This window comes from Petaurus breviceps, unplaced genomic scaffold, assembly GCF_028583685.1.
Source record: "Petaurus breviceps papuanus isolate PSGF00001 unplaced genomic scaffold, PetGlider_PUasm1.0 90775, whole genome shotgun sequence".
Taxonomy (NCBI): Eukaryota; Metazoa; Chordata; class Mammalia; order Diprotodontia; family Petauridae; genus Petaurus; species Petaurus breviceps.
This window is the reverse complement of record NW_027187342.1, coordinates 13,606,459-13,631,882: the sequence shown is the minus strand read 5'-3', so window position 1 is coordinate 13,631,882 and position 25,424 is coordinate 13,606,459. Positions and strand designations below refer to the sequence as shown.

General features: G+C 37.1%; 1 protein-coding gene across 2 annotated transcripts in view; it reads left to right on the top strand.

Annotated features, from left to right (window-relative positions):
- The window catches only part of REL (REL proto-oncogene, NF-kB subunit), a 60,026-nt gene that overhangs the window by 17,110 nt on the left and 17,492 nt on the right, over positions 1-25,424 (top strand). For both annotated transcript variants that reach the window (XM_069069071.1, XM_069069069.1), the window contains exons 4-5: positions 3,553-3,644; positions 17,496-17,636. In XM_069069071.1, the coding sequence (XP_068925172.1) occupies positions 3,553-3,644; positions 17,496-17,636 (233 nt within the window). The remainder of the gene's footprint in view (positions 1-3,552; positions 3,645-17,495; positions 17,637-25,424) is intronic.

Genomic DNA, 25,424 nt, shown 5'->3' with positions numbered 1-25,424 from the left:
GGGTTAACACTATACTGGAAATTTAAGTTAAAATCCTGAGTTTTCTAGTGAGATAAACTGCAAATAAATAACCTCAACTTGAAGTCTTTCCAGTTTATCATGTGGTCTGCCACAGTTTGAACTCCATTGGCATAGACCTTGTGCTAACGAGCAAATCACTTAATTTTATTTTTGCTTAGAGAATTCCAGTAAACTTTGGTATGCATTGGAGAAAATACCATTGAAATTATGAATCGTTAAAAGTATTAAAATACTGTTTAGCTCTAGTAGTAAATCTTTCACTGAATATCTTTTCATACCTATGGGCTGTCCTTCCTTTCTCTTTTTTGAATATTTGTATGACATTAAAAATACTTTTAAGATGTTAATTACTTTAAAAAATGATTGCTTGCTTTCTTTTGTGAGTGTGCCTTTTTTGTGAGTGTACCTTTTTTAATCACACCCCTTTCTCACTTTGCCTCTTCCTTCATCTCCCCAATCCTTTCAAATTTTTCTCCCTTGATCTTTCAAGATTATTCCTTTCATTTTGTTAATCATAGTTTAATGCCTTGTTCCTTCTAATCCATAGATTTACCTTTGAAAATGAATTGTTCATCTATAGAAATCAGAATACTAAAAACTAAACTGATTGAAGTAGATAATTGGTGAAAGAGTAGTATTTATTATAGACATTTATATGCGATACCTAAATGTTAACTGATAGAAAAATGTCTTTTTAAACTTTTTTTTTTTTGCCTTTTGGAGGACAGTTGGGGTTAAGTAACTTGCCCAAGGTTACACGGCTAGGTTGTGTGTGTGTGTGTGTGTGTGTGTGTGTGTGTGTGTGTGTGTGTGTGTGTGTGAAGTGTCTGAGGCCGGATCTAAACCCAGGTCCTCCTGACTCCAGGTTCGGCGCTTTACTCACTGAACCACCTAGCTGCCCCTGAAAAATGTCTTTTTAAATGACGTTTGGTTAGTACATATATTATTTAGTTTAATGTCCTTTAGACTCTCTAAGTACATAATTATTACCAAAATAACCTATCAAAAGTTAAAATCCATTCAGGATAACACATTTAACAAATTCAAGAATCAGAGTCCTGTCTGTACTCCTTTTATAAGGTATAATACGCTAGGGGCTTATGTGAGAGTCTGTGTCTTATGAAAATGTTCATTCTGGCTAATGTTGTTAAAAAGGATGAACCTAGCTAGTGTCTTTGGTGTTTTCAGCCTCTCAGTTATGTGCTCTTCTTTCTCCTCCATGTCCCTCTTTCTCCAGTCCTTAGCATCTTCATCTTCCTTTCTCCCTCATCTCTCCTGCCCAGCTCCCATTAAAACCTGTTCTTAGGAAAGTATCTGAAATCCATTTTCCCTAAGGTTTAATAATAACAACTACATAAAATGTTTGTGAGGGTAGTCTGGGAAGAGAAGGAAGGGGAAATAGAGTAGAAGAATTTGCATTTTCACTGGAATGAAAGCTTTCAAGTTTTTTGTTCAAGCAAACTGGTGTTTTTTAGAGGACCAGCAAACTGGCCTGGTATCTTTGAAATTGTGTTTACTAGGAGTCTTTTGTTTTCTCCATCCATGAATATGCTTCTATACAAAAGCAAGGTGTGTAAGTCTTGTGCACTGATATTTATGATGGGCGCTTATGACCATAATAAGGGGCAGCAGACTGTTTTCAAGCAAATAAATATTACAATTGACAGTAGAAGTAGCACTGTAATTAATAAATTTGCTAATTTGTCATTTTTGGCTTTGGATACATATTAGCCATAACACATCAACTGTTTATCCTTATAAAGGATATAATGTGTTTATACTTTGTAATTTGTTATTAGTTGTAGATTTGTAGTTGTTTGGGCATCATTTCATTTCATATCCCATATTTTCTGGGTTGGGCTAAACTGTGAATGGAAAAAGAGCTGAAGAGAATCTGAGTCATGAGCAAAACCTGTTCCCCTTAATGTTCCTGTCTCCTGGATTTATAGTATTTGTTATTGGAACACTGAGCTGACTGGACTGTTTTTTTTTTTCCATTTCTAAGATGAAAAAAAATTGCTTTTAAACGTATACTATTAATACAGTGCTTAGGATTTTCAATTGATTTTTGTGAATCCATTAAAAAAAAAACTTGTTATAATGTCAGTAATATTAGTGGTGTATATCTTTATCTTTTGTGGGGGAAAATGAGATCATTTTACTTTGGGTAAACAAAATCTGAATGTGTATTTATCTTGAAATATATAGAGAGAGGAAGTGTAGTCTAGTGGAAAGAATACTGGAATGAAAGTCAGAACAATATTCAAATTCTGCTTCTGTCACTAACTAGATGGCTTAGAGAATTTTACATTTAGAAAAATTACTTAAGTTCTGAGTCTCAATTTCTTCATCTCTGAAAGAGGGAGTCAGATGAGATATGTTCTAATCTATGATGTTAAAATCATAAATGTTCTAAACTTATATGAAAAACAGTGAAGTCTTATTAAATAACATATTTAGAAATTACATTACTTTGTTTTCAAAAGAGTATTTCACTGAAGATCCCTTTCCTGTAGAAAAATTGAAAGACAGCCTTAGAATCTCTGGATAAAGCTAGGAATACTCTTGAGGAAGAGGTGATATGATTTCAGGAATTTCAACAAAGTAGAACCTTTTATAGAAAACACTTCTTTAGACAGAGAAAGGGAACTTAAGAGTAATTTCATGTGTAAATTAAGCAAAGCTATGTGTATGTGAATTGGGTGTTTTCTGAGAGTATTTGGAGGAAAAGATTAATGGTAATTGAGAGGGTCCATAAGAAAAACTTATTTGAATTGCTAAATAAAATTTGAAGGAAGAGTAATATTATTATAGCAGAACTTTGCTTCCTTGTTCACATCCACCAAACTTGAATGATGTAATGGTTTTTCCATGTGGGACTATGTATGACTACTGGTGGTGGTGGGGGAGTCCCCTGGTAGTGATCTCTACTAGTCACATGCAAATGAGTAGTGTTGATAGCTATTCAGAACTTTTCCATAAATGTGACATTTTGAAACTTTGTAAATGTTTAATTTTTAAGTATCAAAATCTCTTTGTTTCCCTTTGAGTCTTCTGAATGAATTATGTTGCTCCCATAATGATAATAATGTTGATAGTTGATAATGAAGTAATATGTACAACAAACAAAATTTCTCTATTATCTAGGACCACACATCCTAAAGTGACATAATATAAAGTATTCAAATGCTTTGCAAACACCTATTAGTCACTTTTTTGTGATTTTTAGTCTTCTGATCTTGGTGGTTACATTTTGTTTTCTAGGTTGATAAAATTTGACATGGACATACTGTAAGAAGAATTACAAATATCTTGTGCAAAAAATGTACCTTCTGTTTCTTTTTCCTTTTAATGTATACTTTAGAAACTTAACATTACTTTCCTTTTGCTTTCTGAAACTTTTGGATCACCATCTGTTAGTATTAAAGTGACTAATTTTAGCAGTGTTTGGTAGGTCATAGGACCTCACTCTTGGTTTTGTGATTTAATAAAATCATTTATTTGATTGTTCTTTATTTTGCTCTGTTCTAGTTTTCAGAATTTGGGGATTCGATGTGTAAAGAAAAAAGAAGTTAAAGAAGCCATTATTTCACGAATTTCAGCAGAAATTAACCCTTTCAATGGTGAGTGTATTTTACAAGACTAGTTGATGATGTTATTGGTCTGATGGGTCTGACAGACATTGTTTTGCAAAATTCTTCTTAGAAATATAGTAGTTGTAGTAAGATGAACTAAATTCCTTTTTCTCATTTTCTCTACCATTTTCCTGAACTTCCAGGATTCAAAATTAGAGAAAAAGTTTTAGAAAGTGAATATTGTTATAGACAGAAACATACCTCTTTGTCCTTAAAAAGCATACACAGTTTTAATGGAGAGACGAGACTAACATAAGAATTAATAGCAAATGATATGAAATATGTTAATCAGTAGTTAAATTGTATATTACAGACCAGAAGTATTATGGAAATTCATAGAAGAGGTAGATTAGTGAGGTCTGGATTAGTTGGTGAGGGGTTCCTGGTAGAGATGAGATTTGAAGTGACCCTTTAAGCACTGGTTGGATTTAGATCGATAGCAGAGAAGGGGAGTAAGCCTTCGAGGCCAGGAGAATACCAGGAACAAAGCTCAGGGAGGAATGAGCACTGTGTTTTACAGTGACAAGAGTCAGGGGTGGGTAACCTGCAGTCTCGAGGCCACATGTGGCCTTCTAGGTCCTCAGGTATGACCTTTTGATTAAGTCCAAGTTTTACAGAACAAATCCTTTTATTAAGGGGATTTGTTCTGTGGGGTTTGAATTCAGTCAAAGGGCCACACTTGAGCAAGACCTAGAGGGCTACAGGTTCCCCACCCCTGGACAAGACCATTCTGTTTTGAATGGAGGGAATGTGTTGGAGAAGAGTAGAAAATAAGGTTTGAGCAGGTAATGAGGGACCAGATCTTCAAAGTCCAGAATATGAATTTATATTTGGTACAGTAGAAAGTAAGGAAAGATGAAATATTTTTAACCATGAAAATAGCATGACAAAAGTGGTCTTGGGGCAAAAATCAGTCAGGAAGTAGTATGCAGAATGGCTGGAGTGAGAAGCTGGAGGCAAGGGAGTCTCGTCAGAACTTTGTAAAGAGCGATCTAGGAATGGGGGCCTGGGCAAGGGCGATGGTGGTAGTGTGAAGTGGTACTCAAACCTGGGGGGTGGGGGCATCATTCACCAGGTCCTAGGCACTCATCTTTTGCATTGCCTTTTGCCAGCCTCCCTTCCACAGAACCCCTCTAGTTCAGAAACTTAGACCTGATGACCTCCTGACTAGTTTCTATACTTTAGTCTCTCCTTCAAAATACCCTACTCCTTACAACCAGACTGTTTCTTCAGCACTTTTATCATGTTACTTTCTGCTCATGGTTTCATGCTGCCTTCAGAATAAAGTATGACTTTCTTAGCTTGACATTCAAGGCCATGACCACCTGCCTCCAATTCCCTCCTACCACCCCTCCGCCCCGTTTCCTTCTCCAAAGCATTGTTGGCTGCTGTGCTTTTACTCCAGTTGTTCTCTTGCCTGGGACATTCTCATTACTTATCAAAGCCTTGCTCAAGATCCGTCTCTTCCAAGAGACCTTTCTAGACTTACCATGATCTCTTCTCTGAATTCACAACACTTATTATATAGCTCATTTGCCAAATAATCACATCTAACCTTTCTTTTATTGTTGTTGAATTTTTATGTTATTTTAAATCTCACATATTTGTTTTTTTCTAGATTATAAGTAGTCTTAATTCTTTGTATCCCTCAAAATACTTAACAGGGTTTTGTGCACATGATAGATGACAAATAAATTTTTGATTGACTAATGGAGGAGAAAACTAAGTTGGTGATGATTCCAATGTTTTGAGCCTAAGTGCCCAGGGAAACTGCAAGTGACAGATGAATTGGGATGGAAAGCCAGTTTTCTGAGAGGGAGAATGTTTCTTCTAGCCACAGCTAGAATCATAGCATTATAGAGCTGAGATAAGCCTTATAGATCATCTAGTCCCAGTGTTCTTATTTTACAAATAAGGACATCGAGGTCTAGAGAGGCTAACTGATTTGTTCACAGTTACAGCAAGATATACTGGACTGAAATTGCAGTATGAGGAAAGAACTCTCCTCATGTATGTAGTATAGACATCTATATGTGTCATTGAGAATTTTCTCAAACTGATACTTTAGATAATTATTTTAGTCTAAGTGAAAAATTGAGGTGGGGGGAAAATTCATTAAACAGATCATATCTCAAAGAAGTCACACTGTCTTGCTTACGTTTTCCCAGGTTGGCTTCATTCCATATTCTGATGGGAGTTTTATGGTAGTGCTAATGATTATTGTGTGATTTTTTTTTATAAAACTCAGAATAAGATATTAAAATGTTTATTTGAAATCTTAAAGTTCTAAAAAATTTTAGAACCATAAACAAACCTTAAATTCAGTTTTGTATTGTGCTTATTTCCCTTCTTGATCATTTGAGCAATTTTATATCTCCTGTAGATAAGTTTTTTTGTTTTTTCTTGTTTTTTTTTTTCCTTTTGGAGGGCAATTGGGGTTAAGTAACTTGCCCAAGGTTAAACGGCTAGTTTTTTTGTGTGGGTGTTAAGTGTCTGAGGCTGAACCGAACTCCGGTCCTCGGGACTCTGGGGCCGGCGCTTTACTCGCTGTGCCACCTAGCCACCCCTAGATAAGGTTTTTTTAAAAAATGTTTTTGATATCTTCAAGATACAGATGGTATTCATTAATTCAGTTTCTCTCTTTTAAAAAAATATTTAATTTTTTCCCAATTACATGTAAAAGCAATTTTTTACATTAAAAAAAATTTTTAAGTTCCAAATTCTACTCCTCCCTCCCTCCCCTGTCCCTGAGATGAAAAACAATCTAGTATAGGTTACACATGTGCAATTATGTAAAATATTTCCATGTTAGTAATTTTGTACAAGAAGATTAAAAAAAAAGAATGAGAGGAAGGAAGAAAGAAAAAGGCTTCAGTCTATATTCATACAATATCAGTTCTTTCTCTGGAAGTGGATCGCATGTTTCATTATGAGTCCTTTGGAATTGTCTTGGATCATTGTATTGCTAAGAATAGCTAAGTCAATCATAGTTCTTCATTATACAATGTTGCTATAATTGTGTACAGTGTTCTCCTGGTTCTGCTCATTTCACTTTTCATCAGTTCATCTAAGTCTTTCCAGGTTTTTCTGAAATCATCCAGCTTGTCATTTCTTATAGAATGATAATATTCCATCATAGTCATATACCACAACTTGTCCAGTCGTTCCCCAATTGATGGGCATTCCCTTGATTTCTAATTCTTAGTCACCACAGAAAGAACTGCTATAAATATTTTTGTGCAAATAGGTCCTTTTCACTCTTTTTAAAAATCTCTTTGGAATATAGACCTATCAGTGGTATTACTGCATCAAAGGGTATGCATAGTTTTAGAGCCCTTTGGGCGTAGTTCCAAATTGTTCTCCAGAATGGTTGGCTCAGTTTACAACTCCACCAATAGTGTAGTAGTGTCCCAGTTTTCCCACATCCCCTCCAATATTTATCATTTCCTTGTTCATGATATTAGCCAATTGCATAGGTGTGAGGTAGTACCTCAAAGTTGTTTTAGTGTATTTCTCCAATCAGTAATGCAAATTCTATCTTTAGGAAGCTTTTTATCTATAGTAATTGGTAAGAGAAGAAATTGATCTCCTGTTTGTATATTCTTGAATAAATAAATGGACAGCTAGGTATTATAGTGGATAAAACGCTGGTCCTGGAATCAGGAGGACCCGGGACTCACACACTTAGTAGCTATGTGACACTGGGCAAGTCCTTTAACCCTAATTTGCCTTAGTTCCTCATCTGTAAAATCAGCTGAAGAAGGAAATGGCAAACCACTCCAGTGTCTTTGCCAAGAAAACCACAAAGTTGTCGGGGCAGCCAGGTGGCTCAGCGAGTAAGAGCACTGGCTCCAGTGTCGGAATGACCTGGATCAAATCCCGGGCTCAGATACTCAGCACCACACCCAGAAATAACTGGCTGTGTAACCTTGAGCAAGTTACTTAACCCCAATTGCTTTAAAAAAAAAAAAGAAAACCACAAAGTTGGACGCAACTGAATCGATTCAACAAATAGATAAAAGTAGCCTTTCTGGCAAAGTCATATAAGTTTCTTTTTTTTTTGTAGTTTGGTCAAGATAAATAATATTCTGCAGATCCTTCTCAAAAATTTGATTATGTGTTTTGTATTACAGAGATGGTAGTCTGGAAATAAACACGTTTAAGTGCATTTCTGTTTTCACTGTAGACTCATGCTCTACAGATTGTCTTGTACAGAGTAATGATGCTTCATTATATTAGCCAGCCTACTGAGAGTCAAACCTTGTGCAAAACCCAGAACAAGATCTTTGTACAGTTCTGGCAGAAAAAAACCCCACAGGTTCGATCATTCTTGTATGAATTATGGCATCTAGCATGCATTGAGGTCAGTCCACATCTTCCCTGTCATAATTGTTTTAGATTTGGAATTGGGTCCTGTTAATTGATACCCATGATGGCCACATGGTTTGGGATTTCTTGTGAAATGTTGTGCTACTCTGGACAACTAAGGATTACAGATTTGGTGGTCCAAAATTAAAGTTTGGTATTTGAGATGTTTGATTTAAATCCTTTTTCTACTTTAATTAGAATCCACTGTTTAGGATGATATATGGAAAATGAACATACATGATATACTACTGTTTTATTGTTGAAAGTTGCTTCATCTTAAGTATATAAAATCAACTTGCAGTCACTATTTGTAAATATTCAGTGACTGGATTCTGTTTACTATCCTAATACCACTCTTTGTTAAGTTCTCAAAGTATACCTTGACACTGCACATGGGATAGGAATATATAACATTGACCTAACATGGTCTTTGACACTGTGGAATTTACATTTGTCTTACATTTCAGGTTTGGTTTTTTGCTTTTTTTTTGGGAGGGACAATTGGGTTTAAGTGACTCGCCCAAGGTCACACAGTTAGTTTTTGTGTTGTGTCTGAGGCCGGATTTGAACTCAGGTCCTCCTGACTCCAAGGCTGGTGCTCTATTCACTGTGCCACCTAGCCTCCCCACGTTTCAGTTTTTCATTTTCCACTTATGCAAGGTAGTTGCTTTTTCATAAGAGTGTATAAGCCTTTTCTTTTATAATTTTATTTTTTAAGTAAATTGTGTCACTTGGCATCTGACAAGGAGAAAAGTATAGCAAGGCAAGTGATCTGTATCCAGGTACCTGATCATCTGCGATTAGAGCCTTTTACCTTATCAAATTAACCTACAAAAAAACCCAAAACAATGAAAACTACAAGGCTATTATTGTAGCTGTGGACCAAATTATATTTCCCCCCAGTAATGGCCTGGATGGCAGTGCAGGATGGCTTGATAACCTTATGTATGGAAAGAGAAAATAGAATATTTACTCTGTGATTTGGAATACAATATGCTGACCAATAATTTTATTTTACATTTTTAAACTAAAGTCTTCCTTTGCATTCTTATGGTATGGGGTGACCCTGGGTTCATCCCATCCTACCAAGCTAGAAAGAATTTGAATATAGTCCTGGCAGTGGATGGTATACCTCTCATCTTAGACAAGTCTAATTACAGTCAGAGAGGCAGATCCCCAAGTTGGCTGTTGGTTATTTTTTTTTTTTTTGGTCATAGCATTTCGTTAAGATCATCTGTTTATAGGGGCTGCTATGTGGCGCAGTGAATAGAGCACCAGCCCTGAAGTCAGGAGGACCTGAGTTCAAATCTGGCCTCAGACACTTAGCATTTACTAGCTGTGTGACCTTGGGCAAGTCACTTAACCCCTTCCCCCTCCAAAAAGCAAAAAAAAAATATATAAAAGATCATTTGTTTACTAAAGCATAGAGGGGCTTGTGATTTTATCGGCATTGTTGGAAATGCCTACACAAATTAAATCTTAGATGCTTTAAACATTGAAGAATATGAACCTAGAAACAATATATCCTTGTTTGTTTTGTTTTTGTTGTTATGGAAATTTCCATGATTTCATGAAAAAAAAATGCTGCTAATTAGTTCTTAATTTCAATCAGTCAACCAATTAGATCAATTTTAAATTTCATTTTAGGCTTTGATCAAGTAAGTTAATGTTTATATTGTTTCAGCAGTTCATGTAAAAACTCAGAGCTTTAATTTTAGGCAGGTTGTCATTGTTAATTCAGAAATTTCTATCTAAATTCACATAGATGTCAATCAACAAGCTTTTATTAAATTACACCACTTACTGGTCATCTCCACACTTTACCCTCTTCTCTAACATCCTCATCTTCCTCCCACTGTAACTTTGGACTCTGCTTCTAGGTCCTTCCCATCCCCAAAAGGTTAGTGTCATATATAGTCTGTTAGAAGAAATTGAATTATAATTAAACTTTACTTTTTTTCTTATAATGTTTATAAAATGGTTTACCAATGTACAGTGTACCCATTCTATCTGACTTGTTTCACACTAATGATATTTAGCATTCTTAGAGTTTTAAAAAGTTCATATCTATAGAGCTAGGGAATATTTTCATTGGTTTTAAATTTACATTTTCAATTTCAAAAACTCTATGTCATAGTGGTGCATTATAAAAAGTTAATTTCTTTCCTTCCTATAATCTGTCACCATATTTGTACCATGCTTGTTTGTGAGTAAAGCATTTCTATATTATTTGGGTTCTAAAGACATGTCTTAAACTTTTCATTTTAAAAAGGAGAACATAAATGTTACATCATATTCTGTTGATCAAGTATGAAGTAGAATTTAAAAATAGTTTAAGAGGAATTGGCTGGATGCACGCTTCCTCTTTCATATAGTTTATAGATCTCTTTAATACATTTATAAGGGCTGGTAACACATTGGTGAGAACTAAATGTTAACAGAAAAAAAGGACCTGGTATTTGGCTTGTGTGGCAACTACAACTTTTAAGTCACTCAAATTAGTGCAGATTTATTGAATAAAGTATATTTATCCTCTTTCAACCTAAGGAGTGGGGTTGAGTTAGGGCTCAGGATGACTCCCAGCAACCACAGTCACTGTTGTCCTGTGATCTGCAGAATAAAACACAAACTTCTTAGCCTACTGCTGAAGGGTTCTCCACAGTCTGGCCTTAGCTTGCCAGGGAGTGTGGCTCCAGCAAAGAGCTTTTGACTGCAGACCAAGAAGTTCAAATTCAGACGACCCCTTCATCTCGGCACCTTTTATAAGAGACAAGAAGTACAGTGGAAAGAGTTCTAGGTTTGAATCCCTGTCAGGCTGACTATTCTTTGTATGACCTTTGGCCCTGAGCTCCTCTGGGCTTCCATTACCTCATCTAAAAAGTGAAGGAATTGTAATGATAATAATGAGGAGGAGGAGGAGAATAATAATAATTAACATTTGTTTAGCTCATACTTTGTTCCAGGCACTGTGCTAAGTATTTTACAATGAATATTTCATTGATCCTTGCAACAACTCTGGGAAGCAGGTGCTATTAGCCACATTTTACAGATGAGGGGACTGAGACAGGTAGAAGTTAAATGACTCATCCAGGGTCACTCTGCTAGGAAGTGCCTGAATTTGAACTCAGGACTTCAGGACTCCAGGCCCTGCTGCCACTATACAGGAGAGGTGAGGGCCCTGTCAGTTGTAAAAATCCTGTGATATTTCTAGCTTCGTTTCACATTCCATTTTTGTGCAGCCTGGGAGTGTAGTCAGATTGAATTACCCATTAAAATTCAGCACAAAAGCTCTGACTTCCCAGGATTTGTTCCAGTTGTGGCCCATGTGTTAAATGAACTCCCTTGTTGTCTCCTGTCAGCAAGTCTTTGGGTGCTTCTTTCTGTGAAACTTTCCCTCTAAGTGGTCTCAACTCTTTGTCCCCATCATACCCATCTGTGTGCTTGTGGCTTTGGCCCTAATAGACAGATGGTAAGTTTCTTGAGGGCAAGAACTGTTTTAAGCCCAGGGTCTACCATCATGTCTTGCTCATCAAAAATGCCTAATAACTGTTAGGGAAGACTTCTTGTATGAGGTATGTTTTACAAAGCCTCTCCACATCAACCTGTGAGACATTTTACAGGTGAAGAAGTGGAAAGCTCAGAGAAACTGTCTTTTTCAGGGCCACACAGCTAGAAGGTGCAAGAGGCCAAGCTTCCATTATACCATTATTGAACTAATTTTTAACAATTTGTCATTATACTTTATAGGCTTAATATGTCATAACAAGTTTTACACACACACACACCCCTACATATCTATATTGCAGCATATATATGTATGTGTATATATAATATTTTATATGTATATATTTTCTGTAGATATAGATATATACACATATACATACAACCACATAAACATTTCTCTAGTCTAAACTTGTCTCTTTTATATTACATAGCTTGCCTGTTTTACTGTTTCTTCTTGGCAAGAATTCCTTTCCTCTTCATTGTGTTACCAGAGTTGCAAAGCTCAGCCATAAGTTTTAAAAATGTATTCACAGCACCATGATAGACTAAAACAATGACCAGAGGACCTGATTGAAATCTTAGCTTTGATACTTAACGACCATTGTGACCTTGGACAAGTCACCAAACCTTTCTATGTCTCTTTTTTCTTATTTCTAAAGTAAGGTTTGGGGCTAGTTAAGCTCTGTGCTCCTTTCCAGACTTAGATCAATGAACCTATGATTTTTTAAAAATAATTCATGCTTAGCTGTTGGGGTTTTGTGCCTTAAGATGTACAGGCAACTAACAGAAATATATGACTGAAAACCACACTCTGATAGAGAAGTGATCAATGGATATGATCTAAGTTCTCAAGGGAATGTCGTTATATCTGTCTGTCCCCCATGCCTGGAATGCTCTCTCTCCTCCACTCCAACCAATGACTTCTTTTAAGTCCTAATCAGAATCTTATCTTCTAAAGGAAGCTTTCCCCCAACTCTTTCTAATTCCAGCACCTTCCCTATGTTAATTATCTCCAATTTTTCCTGTATATAGCTTGATATCTTTGTATGTATTTGTTTGCATGCTTGGCATATAGTAGGCATTAATAAATGTTTGTTGATTGCTTCATATTATTGTTAATATGTAAGTCAATAAGGTGTGGATAATTAATATTTCTCTAATTTTGTGGAAAGATCAAATATTTTCATGTTATGTCATAAATTTATATCAAATATGCCATTATTGTGAGTTATTTTTCACAATAGAAAGGGCCTACATATACCAAAAATATTTATTGCAGCCCATTTTTAGAAACAAAGTAGATGTCCATCAGATGATTGGGGATTATTACTGTGCTGTAAGAAATTATATAGATGATGAATACAGAGAAGCTGGGGAAGACATGAAATAAAAAAGGGGAAGTAAAAATAAGCAGGGCCAGGAAAACAATATACACTGTGACAGCAGTGACATAAATAGAAAAGACAATAACCACAAAACAATTGAAAATGAATGTTGAGAAATTATAAAGAATAAGCTTGGCCCCAGAGAGGAGATGCAGGAAGACCCCTTTCTCCACTTTTCCCTGTGTTTGTTGCTTCTTTGCTGAGAGGCTGGTGGAACATTGCATCTAATGTCAGATTTTGTGTTGATCTGTTTTGCTGAAATGTTTTCCCTCTTTTCCTTTTTTTTTTCTTTTTGGAGGGGGAAGGTCAGGGCAATTGAGGTTAAGTGACCTGCCCAAGGTCACACATCTAGTAAGTGTTAAGTGTCTGAGGCTGGATTTGAGTTCAGGTCCTCCTGACTCCAGGGCTGGTGCTCTATTCACTGTGCCACCTAGCTGTTCCCCTCTATTTACTTCTTATTTAAAAAATTCTTTTTACATAAATCATGGGATATCATAAAGGCATTAGGGCAGAAAGAGGATTGTAGGGGAAAGCCAGATGAAATAATATCAATACAAATTTGCTAAAAATAACTCATGCTTGAGATTTTATATAATACCCTTAATATTATCACATAAGCTAGACCACTCTTTTACCTTCTTTTTCCAAAAATATAACCTTTAAGTCATATTGAAAAATCACTTTCTGTGTTTATACTAAATTCTTCTCTGAAAGTCTCTAGTAGGGGTGGCTAGGTGGCACAGTGAGTAGAGCACAGCCCTGGAGTCAGGAGGACCTGGGTTCAGCTTCGGACTCAGACACTTGAAACAAAAAAATAACTATGTGACCCTGGGCAAGTCACTTAACCCCAATTGCCCTACCCTCCCCGCTCCAAAAAGCAAAAAAAAAAAGTCTCTACTAGCCATTCTTCAATCATGTCCCTTTTTGGCATAAAGCTGTCAAATATGTTTAACAATCCTCTGAAGCTTCATATTCCTTTTAAGTTATTTTTTGTGTGTTGTGAGTTTATGAGTACTAATTAAGAGCATTGTCTCTAAGACTGTAAGTTCTAGCATAGATGCTGATCTGCTTTGGAAGAGGAAGTTTCCTTACCAGGGAGTTTCCTAAACCTATGTAATCACAGGTCAGGTCCAGAAATAGAATTAAATGCCTGCTATGTGCACGGCACTTTGGCTAGGTAGTCAGCTAGTAATTAAGTGTCATGTGCCAGGCATTGAGAATTCAAAGCCAGAAATGAAATGGTTACTGCCCTCGAGAAGTGATGGTCTGTTAGGAAAACACATAGTCATATAAATGTATATTAAGTATGTACAAGGTAATTTTGCATTATGAGAGCTAAAGAGTAATGTATAAAGTAACTGTACCCTTAGGGAGTGCACTATTTAGTTGGGGAGATGACAATCATGATTGAGAGCAGAAAACAGAGCAGTATATGGTAAGTGGCACAGAAGATGACAGCAATGGGAAGGAGAAGCACTCTGGAGTAGGGAGGGGACAAGCATGGCTCCCAGAGGAGGTGGTCCTGAACAGGTCCTTTATACGGGAAGAACATTTGGAAAGATGGAGAAGAGGAAGAGAAGCAGAGCTAACCAAGGCCTGCTTAAGGGATTGAGAGGTCTGACTGCCCTCAATAAACTCCAGTGGCTCCCCATTATCTGGGATCGAAGATTAGCTCATCCTGTTTATAATTTAGAGCTTGTCACAGTCTAGCCCCAGGAACGCTACAGTTGAGCCATCCCTGCCCGTTTGCTGTTTTCCACACATGATACTCCCATCTCTCTTCTTTGTACTGGCAGCCCCCCAAGCTCCCTCCAGTGCTTGGAATGTTCCGCCTTCCTGCTTTGCCTTTTTGCAATCCCAGCTTTCTTTAAGACTCAGCTCAAAGAGAGCTACAGAAACCCTTTTCTAAACTCCCTCCTCTTTGGTTATCTACAATGTATTTTATGTGTGTGTTGTTTATACCTATTTAAGTACGTTTAGAATGTGAGCTCCTTGAGGGCTGTAAATAGTTCTATTTTCATTTGTATTGTTAGTGGCGCACAAGGCCTGACAAACAGTAAGCCTCTCATAAGAGCTTGCTGATTGATTAATTTTGCAGAGTAGTGAGAAAGCTGTTTGCAGCTTGGAACTTCACCGTGTAAGGCCATGATAAGGAGTTTGGACTTTATCAAAAGGTGGCCATTGAAGATTTTGGAGTAGGGGAATATTAAGGGTTAAAGTGACTAAAGTGGTGTTTCATTAAGCTTATGGTGCTAAGCTATGAGATTGGGGGCACACTTGCTACCAGCTTGGTGCAGAAAGAAAAGAAACTTCCACATTTTGATTGCAGCCTAGCAATGGGGAAAGGGCAGGAGAACTGGAAGGACAGTATTAGCATGAAGAGTTATCAAGTACTAAGCTTCATAGCATAATTTTTTGTGAAGAACAAAAGCCACTCTTAATTTTTCTCACTCTCCAGTTAGGATGAATAACTAGTATTAAGCCACCTATAAAGTCAAAAATCAGAAAAAGGAATAGAGGTCTTGGGCATCTAACTTTTTACTCAGATTTTGAGGTCAGATTTAAGAATATTGTAAGTCAATAAACTATGGATGATTAATATTTCTTTCATTTTGTAGAAAGATTGGATATGTTTATATTGTCATAAATTTATATCAAATATACCATTATTTTGTATATTTGGTACATTTGCACAGCTATCTATCTCATGCCAGGTAATCTTTATTGTTCAGTATTTTTAATTGAAAAATTATTTGAAATGTTTATATCTTCTGCACATCATTACATTACAATATTGTTAAAAATGTTTTAATGAGCAGCCATTCTTGGCACCCACATATTGAGGGGGGCAGACATTATGATGCAAATATTGATATTGTTTTGACCTTTAGGTGTTCAGGTGTGCTACATGGTGCAACATGTTCCAGGTGCTAGTCTTGATAATCTCTGTAGTATAGTGTAGTTCTAAGTCTGATGAAGTTAGGGATGATAAAAGAATAAGAAACATTATATTACTACTACATAGAAATTTCTACATGTTATTTTGCTGAATGTCACATCCATGAAAACCTTAATCCAAAAAAATCACAGTTATTTTAGTAAGTACTGCAATATTCAAAGTTAGGAAATTTGTCTTCTTGTGGTATGTGTAGGGATTTATATGTGCACATATTTTTATATGTATGTATACTTTCAATTTCAATACTCTTCTGGACAGTGGATGTGAGCAATGTGAGAACTTATTTCAGGATCAAAAACCATAAAAGTCGGAATTTGACTAATTATATGATAATGGGTTACTGTAAGGGTAAAAAAAGGGCAGAAATATGTTTCTAATAGGCACTGAGTTTCAAATATAAATTCAATATAGATTTTAGGTCACTATCAAGGTTCTTCTATTTCTGCAAATCTACAAAAATGTTAGCATAAAACTTTTTGACTCTAGAAATTTTTTTGTCTTAGTTTCTATTTGTACATAAAATTTCATTCAAAAAATTTTGATGAGTTTTCCTTATATGTGTAAACTAAGTTTGGCTTCTTTAAACATTGGCACATTACCTCCCCAAACACAGTGCTTTTAATTCTTGTATGTTCTGTGTAGCGTCAGGCCAGTCACTTGACTTTTGCTTGCCTCAGTTTCCTCAGCTGTGAGAAGGAGATGATAATAGTACCTCCCTTCCAGGATTGCTGTGAGAATCAGCTGACACAATATTTGTGAGAACTTAGCACAGTGCCAGGCACATAAATGGCACTACACTATATAAAAGTTAGCTGTTTTTATCCTGTATGCAGCTACGTTTCTTCTTAATTCTCTACATACAATATCATTATCTATTCATAGGATCATAGATTTATAACTGAAGAGGAATGCAGAGGGCATCCTAAACCGCCCCATTTTAAAGAAAAGGAAGCTGAGACCTGGGTATGTTAAGTGATTTGCCCAAGGTCACACAGTGTCAGAGACAGGATTTAAGCCCATGTCCTCTGAATACAGATTCATTCTAAGGCACCTTGCTACCCCTTTAAGTTAGGGTTTTTTAAAAATCATATTATTAACACTTTAAAGTGAATTACTTTATCAAATCTTTAAGTGACTTGCCCAAGGTCATTACAGAGTATTAAATAGCAAAACTAAGATGCAGACCCAGGTCCCCTGATTGTAAATCTACCATCCTTTTCATTGCACTATTGCAGTATGTTACAGTCACTGCTGCATACTGCATATATCCATTTGTTCAGCATCATTTACATCACTAATGTCAATTTTTTATTCTCCTCTGTTGTTCTTCCAAGAAGGGGAAGGTTCAGTTTCTGTTTTTCCACTTTTATAAAATGCCCAGCATAGTGCCTATGCTTAGAAATACTTGAATGTTGAATGCTTGGTCAGGGCCAGGAACATGGTATATTATAGATTTTAAAATGTGCCATTCACATTTTTAAAGAAAGCATTTTGAAAAAAAAAATAAAGAACATATTTGTCTAACCTCTTTCCAAATTAGTTGAATGGAATTATGAGAGGAAAGAATGTGCTTCTTAAAAATCATGATTATTTAAATCTCCTTAAAATAATTTTATTATGCAGTTCCAGAACAACAACTACTCAACATTGAAGACTGTGATCTAAATGTGGTAAGACTCTGTTTTCAAGTTTTCCTTCTTGATGAACATGGCAATTTAACATCAGCTCTTCCTCCTGTTGTCTCCAACCCAATTTATGATAATCGTGAGTACTTATTTTCTATCTTGTATCATAACCTCATCTTGTTTTCTTGAAGTTTAATTTGGAATTGTAGTGAAATTTTCATAATTTTAATTAATGCTGGATAGAAATATATGTTACACTAAATTAGATTTTTATTAATGGTTAGGAAGCAGAAATCAATTGATTATTTTTAGCCATATCTTTTGCTTCTTCTGCTAGAAATGTTTGGTGTTATTTAGAACTCTGAGGATCCTCTGGAAGCTAACAGTTATTTCTACCTATGCCATCTCAAACAGATGGGGATTTGTTGTGGTTTTGAAGCTCCTTAGGAAATAAGCTTCTATAATCTTCATTGATTACCTGTCATATTTAATGGTCCTTTTTATTAAAGGCATTGGTGCCTCCTGACATATATGCCTGTTTTCCTCAGCTCTGCAAGAGCTTTGAGAGAATGATCTATCCATGTAGTGAAAAGATCATTGATGAAAAGAAAAAAAAGGGGATAGGAAGCTTTTGCTCATTAGTTTCCATATCAGATCACATTTTTCAGTCACACACTGTGTGTGTGAGAGTTGTAGAGAAGGAAGATCCAACTGGGTTTGGCTTTTGCTTATTAATAAACAAAAAAACCATATGACAGAATTTCTAAGAGTTTGGAGGGGACCTTAGAGGCTGTCTGGTCTAAACAATGGCAGAACGATCCCTTCAGTGACGTTCTTAACAATCGACATCTAGCTATCCAGCCATCCAGCCTTTGCTGGAAGACCCCAAGTAAGGAGGAGATCATGTCCCCTTGGATAGCCCGTGTCACTGCACCCTGAGCAAAGGATCTGGGCACTGATTCCTCCCTTTGTCTTTAGTGCCTACGAAGCCACAGAGAAGTCTCTTCTCTGTGTCTTGGTTTTCTTATTTACAAAAATCAAAGTTCCCCTTCTAGCCTGAGGTTGAAGATTGTTTTTCTTAAATCAAGCCTATTTAACTTTGCACCTGGAGTTTTCATCTGCCATTCCTCATTCTGTCCTCTTGTTCTAAGCAGGACAAGTCCACTATTCTTCTGCCTGACTCTTTTTCAGGTACTTGGAAACAGCTATCATGTTCTCCCTGAGCCTCCTCTTCTACAGATTAAAAATCCTCAGTGCCTTTAACTCTGGGGTTAACTTGTTTCGTGATATGAACTACCCTGTGGACTCCTTACTATAGTGTTTTTAAATCCATAAAATAAAATACATAGAATTGCAAAGGAAATTAATTGCATTGAAATGTAGTTACCAAAACATATATTTAAAAAAACAGTCAATCAAGTTCATGGATCCCAAGTTAAGAACCCTTGTTTTAACTGAACTTCCTATAACATAAATTCAAGGCCCTTTACTGGTAATGTTGTTGTCGAGTTGTTTTTCTGTTGTGTCTGACTCTCTGTGACCCCATCTGGGGTTTTCTTGGCAAAGTTACTGGAATGGTTTGCCATTTCCTTCTCTAGTTCATTTTACAGATGAGGAAACTGAGGCAAACAGGGTAAAGTGACTTGCCCACGATCATACAGCTAGTAAGTATCTGAGGCCAGATTTGAATTCAAGAAGATAAGTCTTCCTGATTCCAGGTCTGGCACTCTATCCACTGCACCACCTAGCTGCCCTTCACCTATAGCAGGCACACTGCTTGTCAGTGATCTTTCTAGACTGTAGGTATACGTAAAAGGTGGCATACTACCAACAATCAGGCATGTCGGTAGTGACACTGAAGGATTTATTTCATCCAGGAAGTATGTGATTAGAAAAAGAAGTAGGCTGGTCTTGTAGTTAGAGTGAAGGATAACAGATGGATAGCTGGAGCTCTGCATTGGTATTCTTAGAACATTAATAGACGTAGAGAGTGATGTCTACCCTTTGGAGTAGACCCTCTGTGGTGCGTTTATGGGGAGAGAGATCAGACACACAGGATGAGAAGGTGTAGATGAGTTGTAATCTTTTGATTGATCAAGTAACCATTTTTATGAGATCACAGATCCATTGAAATATCAATTATGTACTAACAAAATGTAGATTCAATGCAATTTAACAAACATTTACTACTAGTTGGTTCGCTTCAAATACAATAATGAAAATACAACATGGCCCTTGCCTTAAAATGTTTATGGTCTAGTAGGGGGCATATACTAAGTGCACAAATAATTATGAATACAAGGTAAAATACAATGGGGCAAAGGAAAGATTGATGGTGATCTAGGAAAATTTGAGGAGGGAGAGGACAGCTTCTCCTGGGGAGGGATTAAATGTTAGAGGCTGTAATTGACCTGGCCCTTGAAAGAAGAGTGTTCTACTTAAATTTCAATTGTGTGAGCTCCTTGAGGGCAAGACTGTGTTTCTTTCTTATCTTTGTCTCCCTAGCCTGTAACAGTACCTTGCACCTCATAGGAATTTAGTGATGTTTGTTGAATTGAATCAGATTTGTTGATTTTTTAAAGGAGGAGAGGAAGAAGTTTATTCTTGGCAATGAATTTGTGGAAAGAAAAGAGAAGAATAAGTAGTTCAGTTTAGCTAGAATATAGTTTGTGAAATATCACTAGAAAAGGCCTGGTTGGAGAAATGTGCAGAGCTTTAAATTGTGAAGAGATTTGTGAAGAGCTTTAAATCCAGGGTAAAGATGTATTTTATTCTAGATATAAAAAGGGGGCAGCTAGGTGGTGCAGTGAATAGAGCACCGGCCCTGGAGTCAGGAGGACCTGAGTTCAAATCCGGCCTAAGACACTTAGCACTTACTAGCCATGTGACCTTGGGCAAGTCACTTAACCCCAATTGCCCTACCTTCCCCCCTCCAAAAAGCAAATAAATACATATAAAGAGGATCCAGAGGAAAGACATAAAAATCATAGTCAGATATGTGCTTTAGGAAAATTAGTTTGGCAAATGTGTGAAAGATAGGTTGAAGAATGGAGAGATTGGAGGCAAGGTGATGGCCTTAGGTGGAGAGAAATGGGCAGATACAAGAGATGTTGTGGAGAGAGAACTGACCAAACTTGGAAACTGCTTCACCCTGTGGAGGGATGGGAAGGGAAGAAACAGAGGACTCAAGTTTGAAAATTGTGTAATAAGAAGCATGGTGACATCAGCAGGCTTAGGGAAGCTGGGAGTACACACTGACGGTAAATGATCATGTGATCTTTCCTGGACTTTCTGGCTTTGATTGCCAGCCAGACATCCAGGTAAAGGTGTGCCCTGCCAATGCAGATGCTTCACTGGTGTCCAGGGAGACATGTGTAAATTTAGGAGTTACTTGTCTAGAGGTGATCATTGACGTCACAGGACTGGAGGAGCACATGACCTAGCAAAAGACACTAACAGCAAAGAATCTGAGATGGAGGAAGGTTGGGAGAAAGCTGTTTGATAGAAGTCAAGGGATAAGAAGTATTCAGAAAGGATCGAGGGTGAGAACGATGTCAGATGAGGAGTAAAGAAAAAGGGTTGAGTTGACAGTTGAGAAGTCATTGATGAATTTGGTGACTGCAGCTTCAGGAGTGGCCAGAGAGAGTCCTTTCAGTGGACTGCAGAAGATGCAGGGGATGTAGGCTGCTCTTTTTACAGAGAAGATCTGAGCTTCATTGTGGTTAGCAGGGAAGGCGCTGTAGAGGGAGGGGGCATAAAAAGAAGGGGAAAGGGAGAGAGAGATACAAGAGGGGTTAGTGCTGGCCAGGAGGAGGGATGCCCTGTTAGCTGAGACTTGAGCACAGGAGGACCATAAAGAAAGTTTGAGCTAGGGAGGCAAGTTCTGACCTGGTGGCCTCTGAGGTCCCTTCCAGTGGCTACCTTACCCTGAAGCTATCCTGTTTGTATATGGTCATTTGCATGTTGTCCTTCCCCCCCTCCCCCATTAGAATGTGAGCTCCATGAGGTCAGGGATTGTCTTGTCACCTTTGTGTGCCTAGTGGTTAGCATGGTCCCTGGCACATAGCGTACCATTATGCGTCTCATACATGCTTGTCGACATAAATGCAAATGAATGGATAAAAAAGCCTTTATTGAAGGCTTCCTGTGTGCCAAATATCTTGCTAAGTATGGGGGATACACATGTACCTCTGACCTCGAGGGGTGTACATTCTAATAGGATAGAACACATACAGAAGGTAGTTGTGGCTGGACTCCTGGGGCACTTTGGTCCAAAATGTTGTTATAAGGATGATGAGAGTTGGTTTTCATATGGCACTAGAACTGGAGGGAATAGCGGAGTGGGGAGAGTGCTCATGTGGCAGGAAGGCTGCCGGCAGAGTTAAGAAGACCAGGGAGCAAAGTCTGAAGTGAAGCTTGGTGGACATCTCCCCAAAATAGCGAGCCAGGTGAGACAGTGGGCACCAGAGTAGAAATCTGGGAAATGAAAAGATTAAGTAAACCCAAGGAAGAGGCAAGATTATTTGCTTAGAGAAAGAGGGTGTGGGGGCTTGAAGACAAGGTTTAGAGTAAATACTGTAGGGAATGTGATGGAGGTGAATGAAAGGAAGAAATGAGCATTTATTAAGCACCTACTACATGCCAGGCACCGCACTAGATTCTTTACAAGTATCTTATTCAAGCCTCATAACAACCTTGGGAAGCAGGTGCTGATATTCTCCCCATTTTACAGTTGAAGAAATTGAGGTAGACAAAAATTAAGTGACTTGCCCAGGGTCATACGGCTGGTGTCTGAGTCCAGACATGAACTCAGATCTTCAGTGCTGTATCCCCCACACAACCTACCTGCCTCTGACATCTAAATCTAAATGGATTCTAAAACAATCTAAAAAGGTTTGTTCTGTAGCAGTAAGTGCCTGGTTAAGGTTAAATCATATAAATTTGTAGTGGACCCAGTCAATATAGTTTTTTGATTTTCTCCAGCAATATTGGTGGATTGGGAAAAAGGAGAAAAGATAAATAGTTGGGTGATCCAGGATTGGAATAGGATAGCAACAGTGGAATGACAAGGGGGAAAGAGATTCAGAAGTGCAGAATAGCACCATGTGAAAGTGCTAGCTGTTGGGTGAAGGCTCTTAAGGAAGGAAGCTGATAGCAGAATAGTCTGGGAGAATGGCATGGGGTTTAGACACTAGACTTCATTATGTAGACAGAGCAGAATCAGGAGAAGAGAGAAAGTGGAAGAAGTGGGAGGACAGCAAGTTGTGATGAGAGAGAAAATCTTCAGGATGTTATGAACTTGGAGATAAAACAGGTAGGTTTACAGGCAATGATGTATCCCAAGTGTTACCACCCCTGTGTGAGTCATTTAGGCTAAAGTCATGGGTGTTAAGGAGATTAATGGATGTTAGAAAAATTGTCCTTATGAATGTTGAGGGTTATGATGGAGAAAATCATTGGGGAAGGTGGGAGAGAGACTTGGATGTCAGTAGAAGATTCATTCATTCTACATTTATTAAATACCTGGGGCCTAGACACTATGCTACTGTTTGATGATAAAAGGACAAAAATGGGGCAGCCAGCTGGCACAGTGAATAGAGCACCTGCCCTGGAATCAAGAGGACCTGAGTTCAAATCCAGCCTCAGATACTTAACACTTACTAGCTGTGTGACCTTGGGCAAGTCCCTTAACCCCAATTGCCCTGCCTTCCATCCCCCCCCCAAAAAAAAGACCAAAAAATGAGATAGCTTCTGTCCTTAAGTCTATTACATTCTTTGGAGAGGGGGAAGAAAACAAAGACATAGAAAAATTAAGGCAAGATACGTTCAAAGTAGAGACAAAGAAATTTCTAGAAGGGATAATTCTGGCAGCTGAGAGGATCAGGATAAGGCTTCCCATAGGAGATGACAGATGAGTGAACCGTGTAGTCCTGGAACGGGGGAAAGAAGAAAGGTGCCCTATACAGAGGCAGTGACAGGGGATGGGATTTTGTGTTCAGGGAAGAACACTTAGGCCATTTTGGCTGAACTATAGATGCATAAAAAAAGAACAATAAGAAATAAACATGGTAAGAAAACTGGTAGCCAGATTATGTACGAAAGCTTTACAAAACAAAAAGAGAGGTTTGTATTTTCATTTCAGTAGACACGATGAAAGTGACTTGAAGGCTTAGTCTATGTGATTATTGGTAAAGTGGATTAAGATTGAAAAATGATCAAATGCTGAGGTCATGTCAGCACTACAAGAATGATAGAATCAGTACTCATGGTCATTGTGACATGTTGAAGACATCTATAGATGAGATAAGCCATGCCTGTCATCAGACTTCTTCGTCTGTCACTCTCACTCTTGGCCACATGTTCTTGAAAAGGTCTCTTTCTCATAGCTATAATCATTTTAATTTTTTCCCTTAGATCCTCTCAAGACATTGAAAGGTAGATGTGTCTGTTATACCTAATTAAGTAAAAGTTGTCATTAGTTAAGAAGTAATAATGATGTTTTGATTTCAATTATCTCACTTTTTTACATTTATGACATACCTATTACATCTGAAAGAAACCATTTGTTTTTATATTGTTTAAATAAGTTTCTGATCATACTGTACTATATTAAACTTCAATATTAAGGAAGTCAAAAGCAATTTAGTAGGTCAGTGATGATTAAAAAAAATACATGATTCATTTGTAGGTTTAGAATAGAATTTGTGTAACTACAATAAAATGAGAGATTTTCCATAATTTCTTAGGATAATTTTACTGGGCTAAAACTTAGTTATTGGGGCGACTAGGTGGTGCAGTGAATAGAGCACTGGTCCTGAGTTCAAAGCCAGCCTCAGACACTTAAAATGTACTAGCTGTGTGACCTTGGGCAAGTCACTTAATCCCAATTGCCCTGACTTCTCCCCTCCAAAAAATCGGAAAAAAAAAAAGACCAACCCAAAAAACTTAGTTATAAGCACTGAATAAAAACAATAAAAACAAGTGAACATGTTCAGATCTTATATAATTCTTATTATGGCATGTAATATATAAGAAAACTAAATAGTTTATTGTGAACTTAACATATGAAAATATCTTATCTTTATTAAATACACATTTGAATTGATGTCATCACTTCCTAAGCAAGAGAAATATATACGTATTGTGGGGGAAGTTCAGCTTTATTTTATCTTAGTTTGGGTTTTTATGTGGGTGACTTTGGGTATTCAGAGTCTTCCTCCATTACACTTCATCTATGACATAAATAAATATGTTATCTGCCTTCAACCACAAGTTCAGTTGTATTACTGATTTTGAGTTTTAGTCAGCCAAAGTCACCCCTTTCATGCTTTTGATTCAAGTTATTCCCCAAAGGTAGACTAAGCAGAGATCCTTTTGTAAAAGAAGATAATGTTTCATAGTCTTTTTTTCCCCTTTCATTTGTAAATTGGATATGTATGATAAACTGTATTTATCTCCTTTATAAAAGATCATTCCTAGTTCTCTTTAAATTCCTTTGATGACTAGAATTTGAATTAATATTGTGGAAAGTAGACAGATTAATTTAGTGGTAAAGATAAGTTTTTGTTTTTAGAAAATTTACATATTTTATGCCAAATAATACAGGAGCTTATACACATTAACACAGGAAGAAAAATGAACCATCACTTACGATTCTGATGGTACTGATGAAGTAGTAGATCTAGTGACAGTCAACACATGTTTTTAATTTAGTTTGAAAAGAAAGGAATAGGAAATGAACTTTTGGTTACAGGAAAACAGGTTATTTAGTACCGTTTGGTTATACCATTCAAGGCCTACTAACACACACATTGGTTTTATATAGAATTTATTTGTAACAAGAAGGGTTGAACTAAGTATCAAGTATCAGTAGGGAATGGCTCTACAAAAGATTCTCCATGTAAAACATTACTTGGCACAAATTGCC